A 25,018-nucleotide genomic window follows, 5' to 3' on the forward strand; every position below is an offset into this window, starting at 1 on the left:
GCCAGCACAAAAATGAGGCCTGGAGTGTTCAGGGGCTTGTTTTCTGCACACCTACAATGATTTGGCAGGCGGGGGGTGGGGCTGGGGGCACAGTATTTCATCCCAAGTGCAATTCCGATAAGTCAGATTCCACTGACTCAGGCAGTGTGGCCCTCTGCACAAGGGGCTGGAGACTGGCGATGACTTTGGCCAAGTGACCTGACAGAACAATATATGCCAGGTAATTATGTGAAGGCTTTTCTGACATCTTTACGAATTCTAGAAGAAAGTATAAGCATGCTCATTAAAGCAGTTCTGTAAGAGTGAAGGAGGGAGCCCCGGCTGGGTAGCTCAGTTGTCCTGATACACCAAGGTTCGATCTCCAGTCAGGGCACAGACAAGAGTCAACCAATGACTCTCTAAATAAATGGAACAACAAATCAATGTTTCTCCTTCTCTCTCAAATTAATTAGAAAACAACAACACCATTACATAAGTAAAATTTTTTAAAGAGAGAGTGAGAGACACGGAAAAGCGAGCTGAATTTGAGAACTTCACTAACGTTCATGGGCATGGGAAGCACCTGGGGAAATCCTGTTAAAATGCACCTGCCGGACGCCTTCAGCAGAGATTCTGTCCAGTGGAGCCGAGGTGGGGCCTGAGCACCTGCATTTCTAACAGGCACCCAGGTGCTGTGGTCTGGGGACAACATCCCGGAGTCACTGGAGTGAAGACACTGCCTTGGCCAGTCCCTTGGGCCCTCGGTCGCCTGGAGAAGGGGACAGAACAGCCACGTTCACTGAGCGCTCATCAGTCCTCAGGCCCTGTCCTAAGTGCTTTGTACACATTACCATGTACAGCCCTCACAGCCACCACTGAGGGACTGGATTCACAGCAGGGAATTAGCCATTTGACAGTGTGTGGTCAAGGACACTTACCTTGGTTGTGGGCTCGATCCTGGGCGCTGGTCAGGGCGCGTGCGGGAGGCAACCAATCAATGTGTTTCTCTCACGTCCATGTTTCTCTCTCTCTCTGTCTTTCCCCCTCCCTTCCACTCTCTCTAAGATCAACGGAGAAAATATCCTCAGGTGAGGATTAACAACAAACAAAAAATAAAAAGAGAGAGGGAGAGAGACTGTCCTTGTCCTTAGGAAATGTAGGCTTGCCTTTAGGAGTTAAGGGGCTATGATCTCTGCAAAAATTCTCAAATGTTTCAGGAAAAAACACAGAGAGATAAAGCAAATGTGGGTATGATCTGGGTGAAGGGTAACTATACTTTCCATGCAGCTCTTTTCTAGGTTTAATTATTTCAAAATAAGAAAGCAAGCAAGCAATAGTGTATCTCCCCCATTAGGAAAAATATATACTAATATTTTTCCATGGCAAATCACTCAAGTGGAAAACAAAATTCTTTAAACGTATTTTTCAAAGAATGCATCCTAAAATGTTTGGACATAGTTCGTTTTTATAATAAACATGTAAAAATGGAATAGAAAATCAGAGCATTTTTCATGTAATATTGACTTTGCGAAACTTGCAATTACAGGTATGTGTGTGTGTGTATATATATATACACACACACACATACGTATGCATACACACACATACCTGTGTATTAGAACATAATATTCAATGCGTTTCTGACTGTGGGTTACAGTTTCAAAAATTATTTGAAAGCCATTCTACTACAGTATCTTTAATAGGATGACTCACCTGGCAACTTACCTGAGACAGCTCCTTTGTGCCCGTTGTGGCATAACAGCAAACCCACTCTCTCGCAAAAGTGTTCCCACTTACATGATTAATTATAGTTGCTCTTATTTTAAGCCAATTTAATTCCTTTTTATAACAAAGCACAGTACACATAAGTATGTTTGGTGACCCAAAAGGACTTGAACCTTTTTTTAAAAAATGAATTTATGTATTATTTATATGATTAAATTTTTTTTTAAATTTTCTTTACTAATAGTATTAAATAGTTTTGTTATCCATCTCTTGGGATTATAATGAAGTAGATAATTATAATGAACTAGAAAATAGTGATTTTCTATTACATGGAAAACACTGGTTTGGGAATAAATACCATTTCCAAAAGAGAGCCATTTAAAATGAGAAAACACCTAAATACAGCTTGTAAAGAACACAAACTCCACTGACTTTTAGTATTAATTTATAAAATACACATCAAACATTGCAAAGCAACTAGGATAAACATAGTAGCTTTAAAAATATTATCTAAATCCTGTTTGTAGGGAAGAACTTGGTAGACTACCACATACTAAGGACTTCTAAATTATGAAATCTAACATTAATTTCCTTTCTATTTACCTTCCAATAACCAGTCAGGCATCCACCCAATTACAGCACTGAAGTAGCATATCAGTGAACTTATCACAGCTGGAGGCTCAACCCTGCAGGTAACAGCCAGCCACCATCACCAAGTGACACGCTGTCCCAAATAAAGTTCCAACGATCAATGTCGTATAAGTAAGCACCCTCCCTCCCAACCTGTTCAAGAGAGCTCACCTGCCAAAGTCACTGACATACACACACTTAAAGTTCATTACCCACAAGTGAACCTTCCATCAATCTGAAGATGGGAACATCTTAAGCAAACAAGAACCGTTGCTAACCATGAATTAGAACACCTTAAGGTACACAACCCGACAGAGGGGGCTAGCTTTTCCTTGCAAATTTCTACGACTTCAAAATCAAATTTTATTCCTTTACTGGAGTGCAAACTTGAAAGCAGCAGGGATTTAAGATCAAACAGCATTGGGATCACATTATAGGGTGGAAGGGATGCTTTAGTACACCATTGTTTCACGGACCCTGAAACTGAGATGAATACCAGGTATTGGATGCAGCACAATGGGTACCAATCCACGATGGAGAGGTCTAAAGTCAGGATGTTGAATTTTTACTAAGAGGATTTTCAAGCTGTTTTTCATCGGGGCAAGGAATCAAAATTATCCTCCACACTGGTTAGCTGAAGAGACAGTGCAGAGACCAACTAAGCCAATGACAGGGTGACTAATTTGGGATTAGAAATGGTCTGTTTTATTTCAGGCCTTTTACTGTACATGTTTCAGGATAAACTGAATTCAATCCATATAGGGTGGCAATAGAAAGTATAACTAAGTGAGTTTGAGATTCAGAAGATAAACTGTCACATTACAAACCACTTTTGTCTTGTTTCAAATCATCTTAAAACCTAAATGATAACTCTGATGGATTATCATGCACAATTTCCCACATTTATCAGAATTAAGTACATTTTCAATGCAACCTTCCAGTCAATACATGCATATACACTGAGTGGCCAGATTATGATGATCTCTGAACGCATAATAATCTGGCCACTCAGTGTATATCCCATATAATAAAAGGCTAATATGCAAACTGTCCCCTCGACCAGCAGGCAGGCCGGTCAACCGCCCATGTCCCCTCCCACTGGCCAGGCTGGCTGGACCCCACCCATGCACGAATTCATGCACCGGGCCTCTAATATATATACATACATATACATACACACACTGAGTGACCAGATTATTATGCGTTCAGAGATCATAATAATCTGGCTACTCAGTGTATAGTTGTATGGATGTACATACAATTTCATGTTACCTTTTAATCTTCACCCGAGGATATTTTTCCACTGATTTTGAGAGAGAGTGTAAGAGCGGGAAAGAGAGAAGTATCGATGTGAGAGTAACACATCGATTGGTTGCCCCCTGCACGTGCCCTGACGAGGGCCTGTGCCGAGGAAGAGCCTGCAACTGAGGTACGTGCCCTTGACCGGAATGGAATCCGGGACCCTTTGGTCTGCAGGCCGATGCTCTATCCACACAGCCAAACTGGCTAGGGCTATCTTTGTTTTTTTTTGTTTTTAAAGATTTTTATTGATTTCAGAGAGGAAGGGAGAGGGAGAGAAACATCAGTGATGACAGAGAATCATTGATCGGCTGCCTCCTGCACGCCCCACACAGGGGATAGAGCCCATAACCCGGCATGTACCCTGACCAGGAATTGAACCGTGACCTCCTGGTTCATAGGTGGATGCTCAACCACTGAGCCACATTGGCTGGGCTCATGTTTATCTTTTAAAAATTAAGGAAGCCAGGACTTTGCTATAGCTTATATAATGGGTGATAGATAAATAACTGTTGGGCACTTTTCATATATTTGCAAACAAGAAAGTAGCCTTTATACAAGTCTATCTTTATTTGTAAAAAATAATATACAACTAAAGCCAATTTGATTTTAAAATCAAAGTTCAGTTAATGATAATGTACATTTTATAATAAAATTGTAGTAAAATACTGACATTTGATAGTTTAAACAGTGTCATCCATGTACAAATCATGTTGTCATATGTAAAATTTAATTAGAAAATTCATAGTTCACAAAAGTACATACATTTTGTTGATAGCACATGAGAACATTAGCATAAATTTACTTAAAGATAGAGAACAAAATTCACAGTTAGGCTTGACACTTAGTACTAGGAAATTTTATGCAGCATCCACTGATACTTTTGTTAACGATGATACACTTGAAATAACTGATTCAGACAACCAATGAATCCACATTTTATTGTATAACCAAGATCTATTGGTTTTACAATACATCTAGTAATCAATTATTTTACCGATAATTTAAGTGAGATCTAGCTGAAGACACCACTGACATGTATCTTTAGCAGGATAATTAAAATAAGAAGCATTAGAAGCTTTGACTTCCATTTTCATGAAGACATACAAGTCGTTAAAATTTGTACAAAAAGTCAAGCCCTGAAGTATTCCCCCCAACAAGAAAAGTTCTGATGTTAAAACTTTGTTAAAAAAAAAAGAGAGAGAGAGGTAGTGTGTGAAAGTATTTTTACTTAAAATGTTGAACCCCTGCACCGCTTATAAATGAAATTTAACCTTATACATATTATCATTGTTTTGTCATTCAAGAGTCAAATGTATAACTCACAGAATGTTAAAGCTGGAATGCTATTATAAAACAGTGGTATGTAAGTGGAAGAACTTCGGTGAATTCAACAAAAAGTACATTGTATTACATAATATTTGTGCAATTAACAGTTTAGTGACAATATGTTTAGTGGTAATGTGAACAAAATACATTTAAGTATTCTGAGTCAAGTGATCTTCATTTAATCAAGACTTTACTTCTTCATATATTTTGACCATATAGAGAAAATATCCTTCAAAACGGAGTCATCTGATTCTTCATTGTTTTAATAGCACACAATTGTTATAGGTATCCATACTAGCCCTACCATAAAATTAATCAATAAATAACTCTGACAGTAATATCCATAAGCCACAGGGAACTTATGTATTTCATACTATTCTTTGTTTCTATATACAAGCATTCTGTAGTGTTTGTGCACGTTGTATAGTGAAATCAGGCAAGGAATGGAAGTTAGCAGCCTTACACTTAACTTGTTCTAAGTGGATGCATTAGAAAGTAATAAATAGCTTCATAAAATCAATAGTGATAAAGTCTACCTGTCAAAGGTGAATACTATATAATTTTCATAAAGTGTAGGCAGTGTTCCTAGAAATCCCATGAAGGAAAACCCAAGTTGTTCATATAAAAAGTGCACAAGTTTGTCCTGTGTGTAAAAAATCTCTGAATTTGGGTGCATTTTTTAAAATCCAAAATGATTTGCACTTCTCGAATACATTAAAAGGGTATAAAAGCACACCAACAACACACACAAGAAAAGGATAATTTCCAATGAGATTAGGAATGAGGGTGAGAAGAGGTGAAGAGGTTGAGGTTAAGGGAGAGTCTCCCAATGCCCAGAGTCAGCGGCATTGCCATTTCCAGGGTAAGTTACACCCACATGGAATGCGTTTGTGAGAATGAAAACTATAGGAAGGACAGGCAGGCACCTGAACAACTGGTAGAGTTTCTTAATTCAGGAACATAGTTTTGATGCCTTATAACATAGGAAGCAACTCCTAAAAATAGACAATCAGTTTGATTTCTTAGAAATTAGGAAAAAAAGCACTTGGAAACATTGCCTGTTACAATTCACAACAGAGGAACATTAAAATATCAAAATAAAATACAGAGAACATAGGAGCTGAGGTCCCCAAGGTACCAAAAGTTAGAATGAGACTTTTTCACATTAGAATTTTTAAAAATACAAAGGAAAAATTAACTGGGCTCTGCACAGCAGGTTAAATATGCAACCACTTCAAACGGAAATTATCTAGTCCTCTCACACAGTTCTAGAATGTGCTCTAACATCCAGTTATCTGTAGACAAAACAGCAAAAGCACATAATCGCATTAGCAAAGGCCCCTTTTGTTTTAGATTTAAATTCACCTCTGACCCACCAAAGTTTATATTAGCAATTATCAAACTACTATTTTAATAACATTTTGAGCTTGCAATATCATTTTTTCTCATGCCCATTCCAGGTCACTGGTTCAGAGGTATATATGCTTTAAACTAGCGGAATGTATAGGTTCCCATGGCATCTTCACTCAGAAAACAGTCAGATAGTGGTTTCATAGTGTTATGATTGTTCCATCTTCTTCTAAGAGTTTTTGATTTGGAACACGCGTTTCAAATTCAGTGTTTGTGCCACTTGCTGCCGGTGTTAAGCTCACTTCATTAGAAGGAATAAAACCATTCTGTCCAGACTCCAAATTGAGTTCCATTTGTGTTAATGATTCTAAGCTCTCCGTGTTAGGAACAGCTTTGGGAATCTGCTGTGGCACTCCATTATCTTCAATAACAATGTCATCTTCATCACTGTCTTCATCCTCTGGCTCAAAGCTGGGTTCCATCTGCTGTGGACAGCCGAGAAGGCTGTTATCAGTAGACTGGCCGGAGCTCCCGGAGGTCCGACTGTTCCTAACGACATTGTTCCTCTGGTTTGCTGGTCTCACTGTTATGATGAGGTTGCGGCTGTTTGCAATCATCATATCCGTTACTTGATCCAGACTCTTCCCTGAAACTTCTATGCCGTTAACTTCTAAAACTTCATCATTAACGGCTAACAGTCCTGTGCTTTGAGCCAGACCTCCCGGGACAAGTCTGGATATAAAGATCCCTGGGACCTTCTCTAAGCCATGTGGCGTGACCCTGACACTGGAGCCATCCCGGATGTAGAATCCTAAGGGTTTCTCAGTGCCGTATTTGTACAGACGGACCCTACGATGCGTTTCTGGGAGAATATCCACGTCTATAATGGAAGACACAGGTCTGAAGTCTTGGGGCATACTAATGACTATATGAGGCTTTTTCCTGTGGTTGTCAGGACGCAATACATTGGTTAAAACATTCTTCTTCTTTGTTAGTGTGTCTGTACCAAAGGCACTGTAGTCTGCTTCTTCTGTTTAAAAATAAAATAAAATAATTATAGAAATGCTGTGAAAACACCCATTTATCTGCAGTTGAATCTGTACAGAAAGGATAATTAAAATGTATTTGGTACATAAACACACTAGTTAAACATTAGCTTATTCTAATGGGATCAAAATGTAGTGCAGAAGATACGCTATATCAGAAAAAAAACACTAGGTGGCCCTCTCAAGTACACATAAAATTACCCAATGTGCATGTTAAATATAAAAACGCTCAATAACTATGAAACAACATGAACCATGGCCAAATGAAATTCTGGAAAGTTTTGCAAACACATTCTTTTTTTTTAAAATATATTTTTATTGATTTCAGAGAGGAAGGGAGAGGGAGATAGATAGAAACATCAATGATTAATCATTGATCAGCTGCCTCCACCCCACACAGGGGATCAAGCCCAGAACCTGGGCATGTGCCCTGACTGGGAATAGAACCATGACCTCCTGGTTCAGAGGTCAACACTCAACCACTGAGCCACACCGGCCAGGTGCAAACACATTCTTAAACCAATTACTTAAAATGCATTTTGCCCTGTTTAATGGCACAGCTGCTCTTCATTCCACAGTTTTTCTTCATGTCCTGTAGGAATTTGCCAGAGTCATGGTTTTTAGGTAAAAATCTTCCCATTTTTAAATGCCAACACCCAGTTAAACAACAACAAAAACCTATCTGAGTTAAATAACACCCGGGGGTTGAATTCATTCTTCAAGCCAACAATTTATAATCTCTGAGGTACATTAAGGGAAAACAGGGCACCTAAAACCAGGTATTCTTAGATCACATAGATCAAGGAAGACCAGCCATAAACAAAGCATCTCATCAGAGAATGAGAGGTAGAAAAGGAAATGAAATTAATAGCAGGCACACGAGTTGAAATCCCATTTCAACTAAAATAAAGGCAAAAGGCCCCCCCCAAAAAACTAGTTCAAAATCCTAGTGTCGGCTACTGCTACAGAGAATAGTAACATCACCGTTTGTCCAAGGCTTCAATTTGTATTCTCTCCTGTGACCCTCTGCCACCCCCCTCACCCCCCAGCACACACACACTGATAACTATTATCATCATTACTTTATAGATTAGGAAATGATGGGGACATAATAAGTTAGAGAGAAAAGACTAGACCCAGGAGTTCTTTCTAGGCCAATACCTGACACATTCATACAATGAATGTTAAGTATCAACTGTGTCAGAGTATAGAGAACTTCGGCATTTTTTTTTCCATGCTACTTGAACATCTTCAAAAGCTAGTTTCAGAGAAATGTACAAGACTAGGGGTACTTAATTATTTTGGCATTTCCGCCCCCCCTCCACCCAGGATAATTTTGTCCTCGTTTATAGATAAAATATTTAGACTGGGTTCTAACAGAGACAGAAATTTATAATTTGGCTGTGGAAATAAATTCATTGACACAAAAATCTTTTTGGCAAAATTTGGCCAAAAAAATCTAACAATCATCTTCTAAATGTGTTTTTTTCAAAATTACATATTTTCATTTTAAAACAATCAATTGAGAAAACCCACCTAATATAAGAAAAATTCCAGTCCATACAAACTGCGAACAAAATTAAGTTGCCTACATACCTATTCATGGGAAACCTGATCCCAAACCCCTCAAATCTGCATAATTTGGCATTGCATCCTGACCCTGTTTGAATGCTCTCTGCTAAATTCTCAGAAGCAATATGCCCCTGTACAAAGGCACCTTTGTTCTCCCATCTAGCTAATCAGTTTCCAGCCACTGGGAAAAAATATTTTGGCAGAAAGCCAGGGTGCAGGGTGTTAGTTTAAAGTGTAAAGGTGAATGTCCACAGGGAGTAGGAGTTCACTTTCTACCTGAGTATGTATATCAAAGCACTGAACTCAGACTGTGATGGGAAGTTTGGAAATTTGGTTTATAGCAACCTTCCACTTGTATAAAGCCAGGCTTACTCAACAGTACATGATACCGGCTTATAGAGCAGCACCTCCCTTACCCCAAGCCTGCCCCTCAGCAGACAATCTCAGCTAACAGGAACGACAACGAGCCACCTGCAAAGGCCACTGAACTGCCAAGGATGTCTCACTTCTGTCCACACAAAAAGTTCCTGTGCTTTACTTACCGAGGAGCCCTGCAGGCCCTTAGTCCGTAAACATTAATTCTGAAAAGCCTGGTTATCTCATTCCTTAGCTCACAGAGAGTCAAAAGTTACAGAGTGAGAGGTAAGGGTCCACTAGTGAGTGGCAGACACAGATACAAGAAATAAAAGCCTACAGTGGATAAAAAGCAAATCTTGGGGGGGCGGGGGGTGAAGCATCAGCATCCTTTTATAGTAACAAAATAGGAACAGTTCATGTTAGAGCCATTAAGAAAGTTCAAGATTATGACTTGTTTGAAGTTCAGCAGGAAGACAGGTAAGAATGAGATGATTTTTGAAATTGTAATGTAGGGGCTGTAAACCTTCTTCTGTAAAGAGCCATACAGTAAATATTTCAGGTCCTGGAGGTCACACGGTTCCTGTTGCAAAAGCAGCCATAGGCAGACCATAAAGGAATGAGCTTGGCTGTGTTCCAAGGAAAACTTTATTTACAAAACAGCCAGCAAGGCTTAGTTTGCCAACCCTTGTTCTAATCCAAAATGGTTAAATGAAACAGATCTGGCAACTTTACAAAGATTAAACATCACTTAAAGCGATATTCAAATTCTGTAGATCCCTTCACTTCCTAATAAGAAAAATCAATCACCAAATATTAAGAAGTATCTCGTATGTGGTTCAGCATTGTTTTCTGGGTCATAGATCCAGTGAACAAAACAGATAAGGTGCTTGCTTTCATGGTGCTTATAGTCTAAAGGAGGAGATGGCAATTAATTTCAAATAATTTAATTATTACAAAGGTGCTAAGAGCTGTGATGTACACTGTGCTGTGCAAGTATGTAAATGAGAACCTAGCATGGTGCACAGGAAAGGAAAGGCTTCGTCAGGAAAGTAAGGATCACGCTGAGACTAGTTAATCAGGGAAGGACATTCCAGGCATAGAATACAACGAATAAAGAGAGGAGCAGGATGGAGGTAGGGGAAGGAGTCCAATGCACAGTCACGCACCGCTTAACAGGGATATGTTCTGAGAAATGCATCGTTAGGCAATATCATCGTTGAGCGAACATCATGAGTGACTTACACAAACCTAGATGGTATAGCCTACTGCACACCTAGGCTAGCTACATGTTCTAGCCTAGTGCTCCAGAGCTACAACCCTGTACAGCAGGTTACTGCATAAAACTACACAAGATTAAATCAAGCACAAGAGAAAATGATGCAATCAAGAGACATGAGCCTTAGCTGGTTTGGTTCAGTGGACAGAGCATCGGCCTGCGGACTGAAGGGTCCTGGATTCGATTTTGGTCAAGGACACATGCCCAGGTTTGCAGGCTCGATCCCCAGTAGGGGGCATGCAAAAGGCAGCTGATCAATGATTCTCTCTCATCATTGATGTTTCTATATCTCTCTTCCTCTCTGAACTAAATAAATTTTTTTTTTTTTTTTAAAAGAGAGAGAGACATGAGATAGGGATGCTGCCGGTGTTAACAGGGCCTACTGTTTTCAGCAAACTTTTTTTGTGAATAAGTACAAAGAGTAAACTCTAAAATAACAATGAAAAGTATAGTACATATGTAAACCTGCAACAGTCTTTTATGATCATAATCAGGTATTAAGTGCTGTACATAATTGCATGGGCTGAACTTTTATAGGACTGGCAGTGCAGTAGGTCTGTTTACCAGCATTGCCACAACTGCATGAGGAATGTGATGCACTCCCACCTTACTATAGCCACAACATCGTCACTAAGCGATAGGAATTTTTCAGCTCCTGTATTCTAATGGAGCACCATATATGTGGTCGAATTTGTTGACAGAAACCTCATTATGTGGCCCACAGACTGTAGTGAGGTTAAAGGGTGGCTGGGGGTGAGGGGGCGGGGAGGAGAAGGAGGAGTCCAGAGCCAAGTCAGAAGCAGCCAGGGGCCAGGCAGACCAATGGGGACTTCAGGGAAGTGTTAAGGATTATGGGCTTCGGCCTCAGGGCAACAGGAAGAAAACCAAGGGTTTCAGTTTTTCTCTAAAGCTCTGGCTTCGAGGTGGACAATGGACCTGAGAGGAGATAGGAGGCTGTGCAGTGGTTTAGAATGGCACCTGGCCTGAAGCAGAGGCAATGGAGATAGGGCAAAACACCTGAAAAATAATTAGAACACAGTTTTAACAGGCTTGGTGACTAAGAAAAACAGGTATGTGTCGAAGGTGGCTCCCAGGTTTCCATCATGAGAACTGGTGTCATATTCTGAGATGTTACTCCACAATTTCCTCTTTTCTTTTCTCTCTCTATTTTATTTAATGTTTAATTTCTGGGGCCATACCTTTTGTTAAACTGAATGGGTTTTTTTTTACAACTTACTATTACAATGTATATACCTTAGACATTTCTAAATTAAACCCTGATTCATTAAAATATAATCTTAAAGTCCATTTGCAAAATAATGTCCACTGTACAGGTGTCGGGGCCACAAGGCCATGTCCTAAGTGAGGGGATGCTTAAAGCAAGGCCCTTCTAGAGAGTCCAACAAACTCCTCTGAATAAATCCAAGATGCAGACATATCTGTCTAATGTCACACAAAAACAGGTGGTGATACATACAGCAAGAACTGTGGTGTGCACATTCTGATCAGATCTGGCAAGGAGTCTCTGCATTTCAACAGACCCCAGACTTGGCTGATCACCATGACTGGCTGGGAAGTTTTTTATTTTTTTTAATACACATTTCCCTGGCTGTATTCCAAACCTACAGGAATAACCTGGGTATTTTTTAAAGGTACAACCTTAGGATATTTTCTAATATTGTTTGCCGTACAATAATAATCTAAACAACAAGAGGAGGAAAACTACTCTGTACCTTCTCTTCCCCTCCCCCAAACAAATGATGATACTCTAAACTCCAGTGGGGGTGGGGGCTGGGAAAAGATCTGGAAATCCTCTCTGTGAAAATAAACTTTTAAGATATCAGGTTTTTTGTTTTGTTTTTGCTTCCATGATAACAGCCCTAGAAATGGAGTATGGGGTTTTTCTTCTAACAAATTATTACAAAATATAAAACTTTTCATTCCTATCTTCAAGTTCAGGCTATTAAGTAGCTTATGCATTCAACCCTGAGCTTTCACTTCAAAGACACTCTGAATTCCAGATCTTCAGAGGGTAGTTCATCCGATAACGATGGGAGGGTGTGGCCCTTTAGGGGTGGTCAGAAGAAACCCTTCTGAGAACATGATCTGTGCTAAGATCTGAAGGATGAAGAGGCAGCTATGGGAAGAGCTAGAGGGAAATCTTTCTTAGAAGAAAAAGCAAGTGCAAAAGCAGAGACAGCAACAAAGTCTGAGGGACAAGAAGCCAGTGTAGCTGTGATGAGGGAGGAAGAACTGAGGAAGATGAACAGGCAAAGGCCAAATGAGGAAGGAGTTTCTTTTGGATGCAATGAAAAGCCAGTTCAGGGTTTTAAGCAGGAATGAATCAACCAACTTCCTATTCATTTTTTGCTTAAGTCATGTTTGTATTATATATATATATATATATTATTTATATATATATATATATTCCTCACCTGAGGATATTTTTTCCATTGATTTTTAGAGAGAGTGGAAGAGAGGGAGGAGGGGGGAGAGAGAGAGAAAGAAAGAAAGAAAAATCAACATGAGATTGACACATCAATTGGTTGTCTCCCACACGCGCCTGACAGGGGATCAAACCTGCAATCAAAGTACGTGCCCTTGATTAGGAATTGAACCCATGACCCATCGGTCCTTGGGCCGATGTATTAAACCACTGAGCAAAACAAGCCAGGGCTTAAATTTATATATTTTTTAAAGACTTGTCTGTTGAATGGACTACCTATTTCTAAGCCAAACTCTGAGACTATTAATTGTATTGGATGGTTATCTCTATGACATAGAAAAGTTTTGTTCACATAGAAACATTTAAAAAGGAAATAGCAGAAGATAACCATCCTTAAAAGATGTCAGGACTAATTAATCCCATGATCACATAAGTGTTACAAATCCAGTAGCAAAAACATGTGGTGGTATAATCCAACTCATATAATCTTTCTAATGAAGGGAATAATTTGTCAGGCGGCAGCGGTTTAAAAATAGTCATTTTTACATTTGAATACACATTCCAGAGAGCAACTAAATTTTTAGTGAAAATTGCAACTGCTAACAAGAAAGGCCTACTATCTAACAATTATTTAAATTATTCTACTCAAAATGACAAATTCCACTCAAATGTTTTGTCCTTCTCTCCTCTACTGCAGTTCTTCTCTAACATTCTATACATAGTTTTCTAAGGTCTTTATTTACCATTTCTAATTTCCTAACACGGTTGAAACTCACCAGCCAGATAAGCTTTTCTGCCTTAAAACCAAACCAATTTTCTCTTAAGTCCATTCCTCTTCCATATTCTGCTGCTCCTCCAATTCATCCCAACAGCCAAATTAATCTCCTAAAGTAATACTCTAATTGTACCACACCCCTGTTATCTACAAAATCCATCTGGTGGGGGGGTGGGTAGGGAAAATTGTGTTTGTTAATATTTTGTAAACAGTCAAGTGATAAAGATATAAGTTACGCTTGGCAGGTTATTCTGTTGGTGGACTTTAGTTCCTCCAAACCCAGAAAAGCTAACATACATAATCAGTGGAATTTCAAAGCCCTGGGAGTGGTCCCATGCTTATCAACTGATTGGAAAGAAAGTTTCATCTTCAAGGGTAATCCCTACCATTCTGTTTCTGGGTTGGTTTACAAACACAGCAAGGCTTTAATTATCCCACCAATACAGTGCCTGCTGCTTCCCTGCTAGCTTTCTAAAGCTCTTCCTTTACCAAAGACAAAGGAATAAATGGCGTACACCCTGCCCATCTGCAGACAGAGACACACACATGAAGGAAGACACAAAGTTAAAAAAATAAAAACTTAGGACTCAAAGACATTTAAAAACATTTGCAATATAAAGTGGCTACTTCAAATGTTCTTTTATAAGACAAATATCAACATTTATATTCCTCCAAAATAATGAGTTACTATCTAATTTTCCAGATGAGTAACTACTAATTTGCTTTCTGTGAACAATATCCTAAAAGAGAAAGGAAAGAAAACAGTCTCTGGATGCCTGCCTACTACATGCCAGGGGCACTGTACTTAGCTCTTTCAATCCTCCTAGTGATCCTATGAGATAATATGCCCATTCTATAGAAAAAGACATTGAGACCCAGGAAGGATAAATAGCTTTCCGTTAGGTATCTATTAAGTACAGCACTTGAAAGCTGGTTGTCACCAAAAAACTAGAATGTTTCTCTGACTCCAAAGTCATACTCTTTCTACCACATCTTCCAGAATGAACAAAATTTCATTCATTAAAGTGAAGATTCAAGAAATTCTGAATTTCTATTTTTAAAAACCTAAGAGGGTTATAATTAAAGTAATTAAAACCACAAACTTTCTGCCCTGGCCAGGTGGCTCAGTTGGTTGGAGCATCATCCTGTATATCAAAAGGCTGTGGGTTCAATCCCTGGTTGGGGCTACAGAAGGCAACCAATCGATGTTCTCTCTCACATTGATGTTTCTCTCTCTCTAAAATCAATAAGCATATTATTGGGTGAGGATTAAAAAAATACAAAAACAAAAAACCCCCACAAATTTTCTAAAGTACACTATTGAAGTGTAAAGATAACCATTAAACCAGTAATACTGAAAATGTTTTAAACTCACTTGTTGCTTAATATGGTAAGATTCACAGAAAATGTCTATTCAGTAAGTTTGTGGCAAAGTCTGTGTATCCTATCAATGAGAAAAATAAAACCACTTCTATTTGTAAAACAATTTTTGTAAACAGTGGTACTTACCTTTTTTTTGTATAAAAATCCTAAGCAGTGGATTGGCCGTTGAAACAGCTTTGTGATAATTATCATCGTTATTTATAGGTAGTAAGTCTCCATGGATGTCTGCGTAGCCTACTAAAACATCAACATTTGGGATCTTATGAACATGTTGCAGTAATCCGTAAAACTCCTCAAATTTTCCCGGTTTTGATCTTTCCAGTGAAAAACGACGAAATTCAGCTCCAAACTATAAAGACAAAAAATGTATTAATTTTAAAAAGTAACAGGACTCAATTTTAAAATGCATGCCACAGAAAATTATCAGGCTTATTATTTCTCTTAATAAAGAAGATAGTTCCAGTGACACAGTCTATTGTCAGAAACCTCATCATCTGGAGATAAAATAACATAAGAAAGGCACAGGGATGTGCCTTCTTGGTGCTGTATCTCTGAAGGGCAATCACTTTAAGAGATGCAGGTTTACCTCAATGCCCGGGCACCCAGGCCGAATTGGGGACTGTCCTCTCACACCCTGTCTGCAGCCCAGATCCTGAAAGCAGCACTCTCCTCACTCAGGCCAGGGGGTAAGAGGTGCCCAAGTCTTTATTTTGACCATTAACAAAAAGCATCTAAGTTTCTTCCCCCATAAAAGGAATTGCTATTTCACAAAAGTGGCAAGAATGAACAGAAACAGGTACAAAAAGTACTTTGAGCTTCTTGGCATTTAAAATATGATACAAATGGAGGCACAGTATTTAAGAAATCAGTCTAGAGATAAGCATCTTCCTTGTTATTATTATTAAAAAGCTTTATTAATACGTCAAATATATGTCCTACAACTACCCAGGAACACAAGAAGTGTTTACATGCTTGGCATAGGGCTAGACCCTAGAGATTGAAAGGCTCAGGCCTACGTGAGCTTACCAATTAGTGGATAAAGGGAATAGTTACATCAGAGAGGTATTAAGGGATCATACCACCAGGGAGTGAATGACACCTCTACCAGGCCCAATATTTATCTCCACAATTCTGATTCTCAGGTCTGCTTCCCTATGCTAGAATCACACCTCTGTTCTCCAAATGCTGAATTAGTCAAGTGGCCCTTATCCAACACTAAGGACTGAGTTCATCTAGTCCATGAACAACAGGATCTATAGCACTTACTATGGGACTAGCATGGCATTGCTCCCCAAATGTGGAAACCTAGGAAAGGTTAATCAGCCTGGCTGGTGTGGGTCAGTGGTTGAGCATCAACCTATAAACCCAGAGATCATGCTCAATTCCCAGTCCGGGCACATGCCAGGGTTGGGAGCTCCATCCCTAGTGTGGGGCATGCAGGAGGCAGCTGATCGGTGATTCTCTCTCATCATTGATGCTTCTATATCTCTCTCCCTCTCCTTTCCTCTCTGAAATCAATAAAAATATATTAAAAAAAAAAAGGTTAATCAGCCTTCCTCAAAAAGGTGTACCCAGCCACACACGTGGAAAATGCTACATAACTGTAGTCACACTCTTAGGGGTTACTGTGGAGACCAGAGAGTAAAAGTTCAGTTAAGTCCTGCAGTTGATTAAAAAATTTTTAAAGCAAATGTTTGCAAATGACTTTGGTCAAGATGGTGGCCTAAGTAAACAGGGTAAGCACCTTCTCCCACGACCGAATCAAAATTACAACTAGCGCTAGCCAGTCTCGCTCAGTGGATAGAACTTAGGACGGAAGGGTCCAGGGTTCGATTTCCAATCAAGGGCGTTTGCCTTGTTTGCAGGCTCGATCCCCACCCGGTCGGTCAGGGTTTGTGTGCGAGGCAACCAATCGATGTGTCTCTCACATGGATGTTTCTCTCTCTCTCTGTCTCTCCCCCTCCCGTCTACTCTCTAAAAATCAATGGAAAAATATCCCCTGGGGAGGATTAACAACAATAGCAATAAAATTACAACTAAACTACAGAACAACCATCATTCAGAACCCCCTGAAATCTAGCTGAATGAAGTCCTACAACTAGGGAATTAAAGAAGAAGCGACATCAAGACTGCTCTAAAAGGAAGGTATCATACCCTAGAGTCAAGCTCTGGAAACAGACTGAAAAGGCTTGAATGTAGCAACTATATTCCAGAACTACAAACTATGGGAAATAAGGAAAACAAGGATATCTTCAACTAAAAGCTCTACCAGAGAAGCCATCATGTCACAAAACTGAATCATGGTGCAAGGAGGTATCTGCGCATCCCTTTTCTGCACTGAATTTCAAATTTTTGGAACAAAGCAACACCCAACCACCATCATCTGACTCCCTATGAACTATCAGTTAGATAAGGCTAAAAGGTTTCCACCACTGATTATCTCTCCCCCCGCCCCCCCCCCCCCCCCCCCGCCCCCAGCCCCGGAAAAAATACCATTTAGCCCTATCGGATTTGGCTCAGTGGATAGAGCGTCGGCCTGCAATCTGAAGGGTCCCAGGTTCGATTCGGGTCAAGGGCACGTGCCCAGGTCGAGGGCTCGATCCCCAGTGTGTGTGTGTGTGTGGTGGGGGGGGGGGGGGAGGTGTAGGAGGCAGCCAATCAATGATTCTCATCATTGATGTTTCTATCTCTCTCTCCCTCTCCCTGCCTCTCTGAAATCACTAAAAATATATTTTAAAAAATATCATTTAAATGGTTTACATTCAATATATAAGCATCTGAATATTATAAAAAACCCCAAAAAAACAAATGTTTGTCAAATGTGCTTGACCACTGAACTCATTTTTCCTCTAAATAGCTATTATGAGTAAGAAATACTAATGCACCACTAAGACAGCCTTAAGCACCCTGCAGACAAAGTTCCTATCAGAATAATTTGAGGTTACAAATGTGTCAATTCATTTTTCCAAGGACCTTATGGGTATCTGGAGTCACAGCTCTTACTCGATGAAGTTCATCTGCCTTGCTTACCCACGCTGCTCACTATTTTACACTAAAACTCACCAAAACCACCTATTACCTCTAATAAATAATTAAAAAATTTCCAAAATACATTCCTGAACCATAAACACTAACACTTGTCAAGAAATACAAGGTGACTCATATTCAGGGCTCTCAAAAAGTTTAGTCACACCTTCTCATTTCAAAGTAAATAAAAACTCGGGAACACCCTTCATATCAGAGTTAGTCTTATGATGTTATCAAAAGTCATAGTTTCTCCTTCATTTCTTTATTCTGGTATCACAACGTAAAGTTCCTAGGGCTTTGATTCACCCCAGTGTTTATCACTTCCCATGATCCAGAAATGGGAGTAACATCTATCTAATCACTGAATATTTTAGGGCTTCAGTGCTTTTGCTAAAGCTACTGGATGAAAATTCTTTGCTCAACATTTTCTTCTCTCGCTTAAATGTTATGAAAAAAACAATAGAAAACTGTATGGCTCACAGTAGATGTGCCCTTTGGCAAATGTTAGCAGGAAAAAAAGAGAAATTGTTATGCTTCTTGCATCAGAACAATAGGATTAAGAGAACTTTTTTACTACATAAAAACAAAACATGAAGGTAGAGATAAAATTAAGACCAATCAACAACTATTCATTATATAAACCATTTACAACTTTTTTAGCTTGGTCTAATTTGTTTTGATTACCCAGAATGTGAATCAACACCCTTCTCCTAGCATCTGTTGGTACATTCTAGAAATGCAAACTTAATTTTAATATTGTTTGTCCATGAATAATAATTAGGAAATGTACAGCTCAAAGACTGCTCCAAGGTTATTAAAGGACACCACCTTGATTATTGATTAAGAACTTTCCCAACTCCGGCGAAACAGGAAGATAAATCAGTTACCAAAGAAAAGTCACATGGTAGCTGGTATCACAATTTAACTATAGTTATATCTGCAATATTCATTACTTTACTTGTACCATTTTTCCCTTCCATGAGCAAAGATGATAAAGTTGACACTGTTTTCTATGAAGAACAAAGAGATCCTGAAATGTGGGTTTACACATCACCTAGCTGTGGTCACAACCTAACTTCTCAGGGATCATTTTTGTAAAAAGCCATACTACCACTAAAGCAGTGAAAAGGAAAACATCTGTCCAAATATTTTTAAATGGTAAAGGTGACAGGTGTTTTATTTGATCCATTAAAGATAAATGTATCAACCATATATATTTGAAACACAAGGTGTCACATTAGTAACAGAGCTTATACCGTGCCTATTTATCAACAGCTAGTATGACAGTGGGATGACACTTCATTCCCTGCAGGTTCTCAGAATGCCTTGGTTCTATCTGAGACACAGTTCACTAAAAGTGCAGTATGGCAGGTCCCATATATAACACTAGTATAGGTTAGACGTAAGTATGGGAAAGATTCACAAATCAGAGAAAGCCTGAAATTCCAGTCCCCAAGAGCTCAAGGTTTCCTGGTCTCGGGAGATCAATTACTGTTTGGTTGTATTTATCAGCGTACCTAGAATTCCTACTCATTTTCTCCCTGTGACCAAAAAAAATTAAAGACTTGCTACCATTAGGACCATAAACTGAATTTTAAGATCATGCAATATTGGGTTTTTCTTTTTTTAACCTCAACACCCACAAAACCATACTAGATTTATAACAGAAATGCCCTTAGAAGACTCAACCACTGGGCAGCTATCAGCCACGACCACTGCTATACACACTGCTAGAGGAAAAGTTTTCTGTTTTAAATCATCTCAACCCTTAGTCCAAGCATGTGTCACTTCCATTTGCCACGGCAGCTCCTTGGGGGTCACAGGGAAGACACACGCCTTACGTTGCTCTAATTACATTTCGATTCTTAGGAAGCAGCCAGGCTTCTGAAACTAGCAGTTTGCCGACCACTGGCCTATCCTGATACATGAGTTAACTTTCAGAGAACACTGTAAAATGATGTTAAAAATGAATTTAGATATTCTTGATGTGACTATGTCAGTTACAACAACTTACAGAACTTCGTCTATCAACTCTAGATAATAAAAAGCATTTACCCACAGGCTCCGGGAAGCTTTCCTTCCCCTCCTTCGCCTGCATTCGAAGTAGTCTTACACTCACCGATGCTTCATTATTTCTGAAGTTGATGCGCTTTTACTTTTTCCTACCCTTTTACGTGTTTTGGTCTTCCCGATTCTATTTCCCATGTGTCTGGGCCCAGCCAGTGCCCTCTCTTTTTTTTTCTATAAAGCTCTAAGGTTACTCTATAAAAAGGCTCTAAGGTTTTTGTCATAAAAGCAGAGCTTGGCGAAGTCGTAACCTTTCGAAGCCCCTGTCTTCTGGGAGAATGACACTAGATTATTTAAGCTCCTTCTGGCTCTGCAACTCATGAGAACGTTCCCGTGGCTGCCGATCACCTTCAAATTCCAGCTCAAAACCTCCTTTGGAAAGCATTCCCTAACTAATCCCTACAGACTACCCTGCTCAGGGAGCCTGGAAATGTAGGAATTCAGTAGATACCGAAGTAATTATCAGCAGATTGGCATACCGTTGGTCAAGAATGAAAAACACTTGATGTGAGAAGGTGGCGTGATGGAATGAAAACAGCATCCAGACTCAAACTGTGGAGTGCTACTCAAACGAAAGGTGATCGTGTCCATGTTACAGACTCAGTGCATACCCAAGTCAGTGCCAGGAACGTCCCGAGCAGGAAGCAAAGCCAACTTTCAAAGGGTTATGTAGTTCGCTGGGCTCCCTCTTCACCACCCCATGCACCCCTGAACCACAGAAGGGGGTAACATGTTGTGACCGCGGGTGCTCCAAATACCTCTCACTCCCAGGCCAGGAGGTAGAATTCCCCCAAACGTTTGGAAACCGCTCTGCGCTCAAATGGCTTGGGTGTATCTTGGCCCTCACTCCCGTCCATGAGCAGGAATGAGACTGAAGGAACCAGACAAAGTGCTCCACTGGTCATCTACCCACCTGGGCCAGGAGCAGACACAACCTGCCCCCCCTCATCCCCCCGCCCTCTCCTTCTCAGCAAGTTTATTATCCACCATCTCCTGCCTCCAAATCCCACCACCGCGCCTCTCGCCGACCCAGACGCCCGGGCGGCTCCTCAGGCCGTCCCTGACCAGTCCCTGGCCTCCCCCAGGCCCCCGCTGCCATCAGGACGGCCGCTCCGCCCCGCCAGGGCCCCGCGCACCTTGCTCTTCACCTCCATGGTGCCCAGGCAGCCGCTGCCCGCCCCGTGCCGGTGGCTGCGGTTCATGCTGAGGCCGGGCCCCGCGGCGGCCTCCGGCAGCCGGGCCGCCCCCCAGGAGCGCGGGGAGAGAGTGCGTGGCCGGAGGGCTCTGGACGTGGCTGCGGCCGGGAGCCTCCTCACAGGCACCTGCAGAGGGGCGGCCGCGGCTCGAGTCCCCGCGCAGAGCTCCGCTGGGCGGCTCCTCACGCGGCGAGACCGAGGGTGGGACTGGCCGCGCGGCCAGCGGGGACGCGACTCCCTCCCTCAGGGCCTTGGCGGCACCCGCGACGGAGGGGGCGGAGGGGGTAGAGGGGCGGAGCAGAGGCGACGGGCTCCGCAGCCTCGCGCTCGGCCGCCTCCCCCGCGAGCCCGCGCGCGCGCACGCGAGCTGGGCGGGAGGCGCGGCGCGCGCGCTCACCTGCAGCCTCCTTAAAGGCCTCGGAGGCTCGCGCTCCGCCCACACCCAATAGGAAGCGCGCACCTGCGCCCGCGGCGCCAACCAATCGGTACACGTCTTGCAGGGCGCATGGGCGGGCCACCTTCTAGAAAATCCCGCCCACCGCAGCGCGATTGGCCTCGCGCTGCGAGGGCGGGGCGGGTCACCTGAAGCCCTGGGCCTCTCTGACCCAGAGGGAGAGTTGGAAAGCGCATGCACCCGCCCTGTGGTTTCCGCCCCGGGAAGGCCAGCCGGAAGCGCGAGCGCACCTGGAGACGAGCTGGGGTGGGTGGGCCTTTTGCGCACGCGCGGGCGCGGGCCGGGTTGCCCAGGCCGGGGTTGAAGCTCGCACCCCGCTGGGGGATATAACGTGCCGCCGGGTGCGTCGTCCAGGGGCGGGTGGGTTTCACCTGCCCCTCCTGCTAGCCAGCACTTTGGGATGCTGCAGCCTGAAACAACGTCCCTCCACCACCCATTTGCGTTCTTTAGGTGTCAGGCTGCAACTCTGGTTGCAAAATTCAAGTTTTCCCGCTTCTACCACAGTTACGGGGGGAGAAAGAACCTTGGGGTTTTTCTGGTTTGGTTTTGTCCGTAGAGACTTTCTGCGATCCGTCAGGTCCTAGGGGGTAGAATGGGTGCCTGGAGGGAGGGAACGTGGGCTGAGGCCCGGGATGGCCCTCGCAGGTCTGGCCTCCCTCCGCATTTCTCCTAGACAGGCCCTCCACGGCTTTTTTTCTTTTCCTCCTTTTTCTTTCTTTATTTTAATGTCTTGAGGTCTTCCTCTCCCGTCCTCCAGCCATTTCTTGGCCATTTGCTGTTTCTACCAATAACAAAAGATTGACTCCTATCCAAATGCCCTAGAGTCCGTTTCGCCTCACAGAGACCCTGTTTAGCTTTGGCCGCGATGAGGAGGTGAGGAGACCCCCAGATCCTTGCACCCACCTGCAGAAGGGCTCACTGTGGGATTACTGCTCAACAAAGAGCTGTTGAGCCCTCTCCTGAGCTGGGCCTGGGCCCGCAGGCGGGTGTCGAACCTGGAATGGCCAAGGGTAGCTGGTTAGGATGTTTCATTCCACCTGAGTCCTCAGGGCCTTCCTCCCTCATCTCACATCCCTCCTAACACCTTGCACACCTCCATGCCAGCATGTGACTCACAAGGTGCAGTTTTCCTGTGTGAGTGTAATTCACTTCTGCCCTGGATGAAAGCTGTGGGAAGGCAGAGACCACATCGGCTTTGTTCATTGTTGAGCGTGTAGCATGGGACCTGACTCCTGGCAAGTGCTCAGATAGGTCTTTGCTGGGTGCTGGTGCTGAGGGAGTGTGTTTTCTCCATGCTAACTTGCCCCACCTGGCTTCAAAGGTGAAAACCCCATCTTTTCCCCTGAGGGGTTCAGGTCACCAAATGCTTGTGGGGGAATATAAGGTTTTTGTAGCCATTTGGGGTGGCAGTACAGGTGGAAAGGATACCATCCCAATAAGGCTGCCTTCTCCACCCCTGTTCATACTAATAAGTACCTACTCTGTGACTCAAGCTGAGCTGGAAATGAAGCATGCTCCTGTGATGAGGCGTACGATGGTTTGGTCTCAAGACCCCTTACTACTCTTAAAAATTACAGAGGTCCCCTAGCCAGTTGGGCCCAGTGGATAGAGCGTTGGCTTGCAGACTGAAGGATCCTGGGTTCGATTCCAGTCAAGGGCACATACCCTGGTTTCAGGCTCGATCCCCAATAGAGGGTGTGCAGGAGGCAGCCAATCAATGATTTTCTCTCATCATTGATGTTTCTATCTCTCTCTCCCTCTCTGAAATCAGTAAAAATATATTTAAAAAAATTACAGAGGCCACCAAGCATTTTATTTATATGTGTTATGTCTTTCAATATTCATGGTATTAGAATGAAAAGTGAGAAATGTTTAAGACACAAGAATACACAAGCACACATTCCAGTAGTCATCAGGGTGATGATATCATCACATGACATGTCCCTTCTAGAAAACTCCATTGTATACACAAGGAAGGTGACAAGAGCAAATGACATCACAATATTGAGAAAATAGTTTGGGCTTTGAGAATCCCCTAGCAAGGTCCCAGGGACCCCACTTTGAGAACCGCTGACTACAAAACATGCCACAACCTTTAGGGGTCTCCATCTCAGCTGTCACCCTCCTCTCCCCAGTTGCCAGGGCCACACCCTGGGAGCAAGAGCCCCAGCTTTGTGTGAGTGATTGTTGGGTGGTTGAGCTTTATTGCTGTTATCGGTACTGATTTATCTGGCCCTTTTAAAAAGGAAGTTTGTGGGTGCCAACACACCTGCGTGGGCCCTGCATTCCTGGAGATGTCGTCACATCCTCTCTCCCCTCCCCCAGGGTGTGGCATCCCTCTTTACTTGGACTTTCCTTTCTAGAAGGGAGAGCCAGGCCAGAGCTCCCTGGATCTCCTGAGCAGAATGAGCTCGGAGGCCTGCCTCACAAGCACGCCTGGGCTGTGTGAGGGAGGAATGTGGAAAATAGTTAGACTTTGATAAAGGCGCCGTGGAGGAGGGGAACCCTGTCATCCTGAGAGCTGTTAGGACCACACGTTTGTTCACGGGGCCTGAATTTCAGCCTTTCTCCAGAAACATGAAGCCCCGAGAAAAACACACAGAAGGGCTTATATCTGTTTCTTTGGTTTGAAGGCTGAATCCTAATCTCATTTCTTTCCATCATCCCTCCCCACCCCCAAATCCTGGAGCTCAAGCTGACCAAGACCTACATGTGGAATGAAAAGCTAGTCCCTTGCCTGGGAGAATTAGTACTCAGGGCGTTAGGAAGATAAAGTGAAGCGAGTGTATGACACGGACTCTATAAATTAATAGGTTCACAAAAATCATTGGTTGGGAACTGGCTACCACTGATTATCACACCCACATAGCTTCTGATCTCTCCAACCCATCTCCACCCCGAAAGGAGCTAGCGAGGGCTGTTACATTTCTGCTTTATCCTATCAAGACTTTCTGTCTTTAAGTTCTACAACTTAACACACGGTTGTGTTCATTTGGTGAAAAGAGTTTGTAATTTTCCACAATTAGTTTTACTGATTCGTTGTCATGCATAATGATACTTTTTTCTTTCCTTCTTCCTCCAACTTTTAGGAAAAAAAAAAAAAAAAG

The 25,018-nt window shown here is 42.1% G+C and overlaps 1 protein-coding gene across 2 annotated transcripts; it reads right to left on the reverse strand.

Annotated features, from left to right (window-relative positions):
* Window positions 1–4,179: 4,179 nt before the first annotated feature.
* Window positions 4,180–21,798, reverse strand: PARD6B (par-6 family cell polarity regulator beta). Of its 2 annotated transcripts, none has more exons than XM_054723949.1 (3): window positions 21,410–21,798; window positions 15,294–15,516; window positions 4,180–7,342 (listed from the first exon to the last, which is right to left on the reverse strand). In XM_054723949.1, exons 1-3 carry the CDS (start codon window positions 21,461–21,463, stop codon window positions 6,513–6,515), a joined length of 1,107 nt encoding a protein of 368 aa, XP_054579924.1. In that variant the 5' UTR covers window positions 21,464–21,798; the 3' UTR covers window positions 4,180–6,512. The 2 variants fall into 2 exon arrangements, with proteins under 2 accessions (XP_054579924.1, XP_008139401.1); XM_008141179.3 differs by having other exon boundaries at window positions 21,398–21,798.
* Window positions 21,799–25,018: the final 3,220 nt, after the last annotated feature.

This window comes from Eptesicus fuscus, chromosome 12 (assembly GCF_027574615.1).
Source record: "Eptesicus fuscus isolate TK198812 chromosome 12, DD_ASM_mEF_20220401, whole genome shotgun sequence".
NCBI lineage: Eukaryota > Metazoa > Chordata > Mammalia > Chiroptera > Vespertilionidae > Eptesicus > Eptesicus fuscus.

Coding starts and splice junctions, on each gene's coding strand:
- PARD6B (XM_008141179.3), bottom strand. CDS start 21,463: ATGAACCGCAGCCACCGGCACGGGGCGGGCAGCGGCTGCCTGGGCACC. Junction 15,517..21,397: donor CCATGGAGGTGAAGAGCAAG/GTGCGCGGGGCC, acceptor TTGTCTTTATAG/TTTGGAGCTGAATTTCGTCG. Junction 7,343..15,293: donor GATTTTTATACAAAAAAAAG/GTAAGTACCACT, acceptor ATTTTTAAACAG/AAGAAGCAGACTACAGTGCC.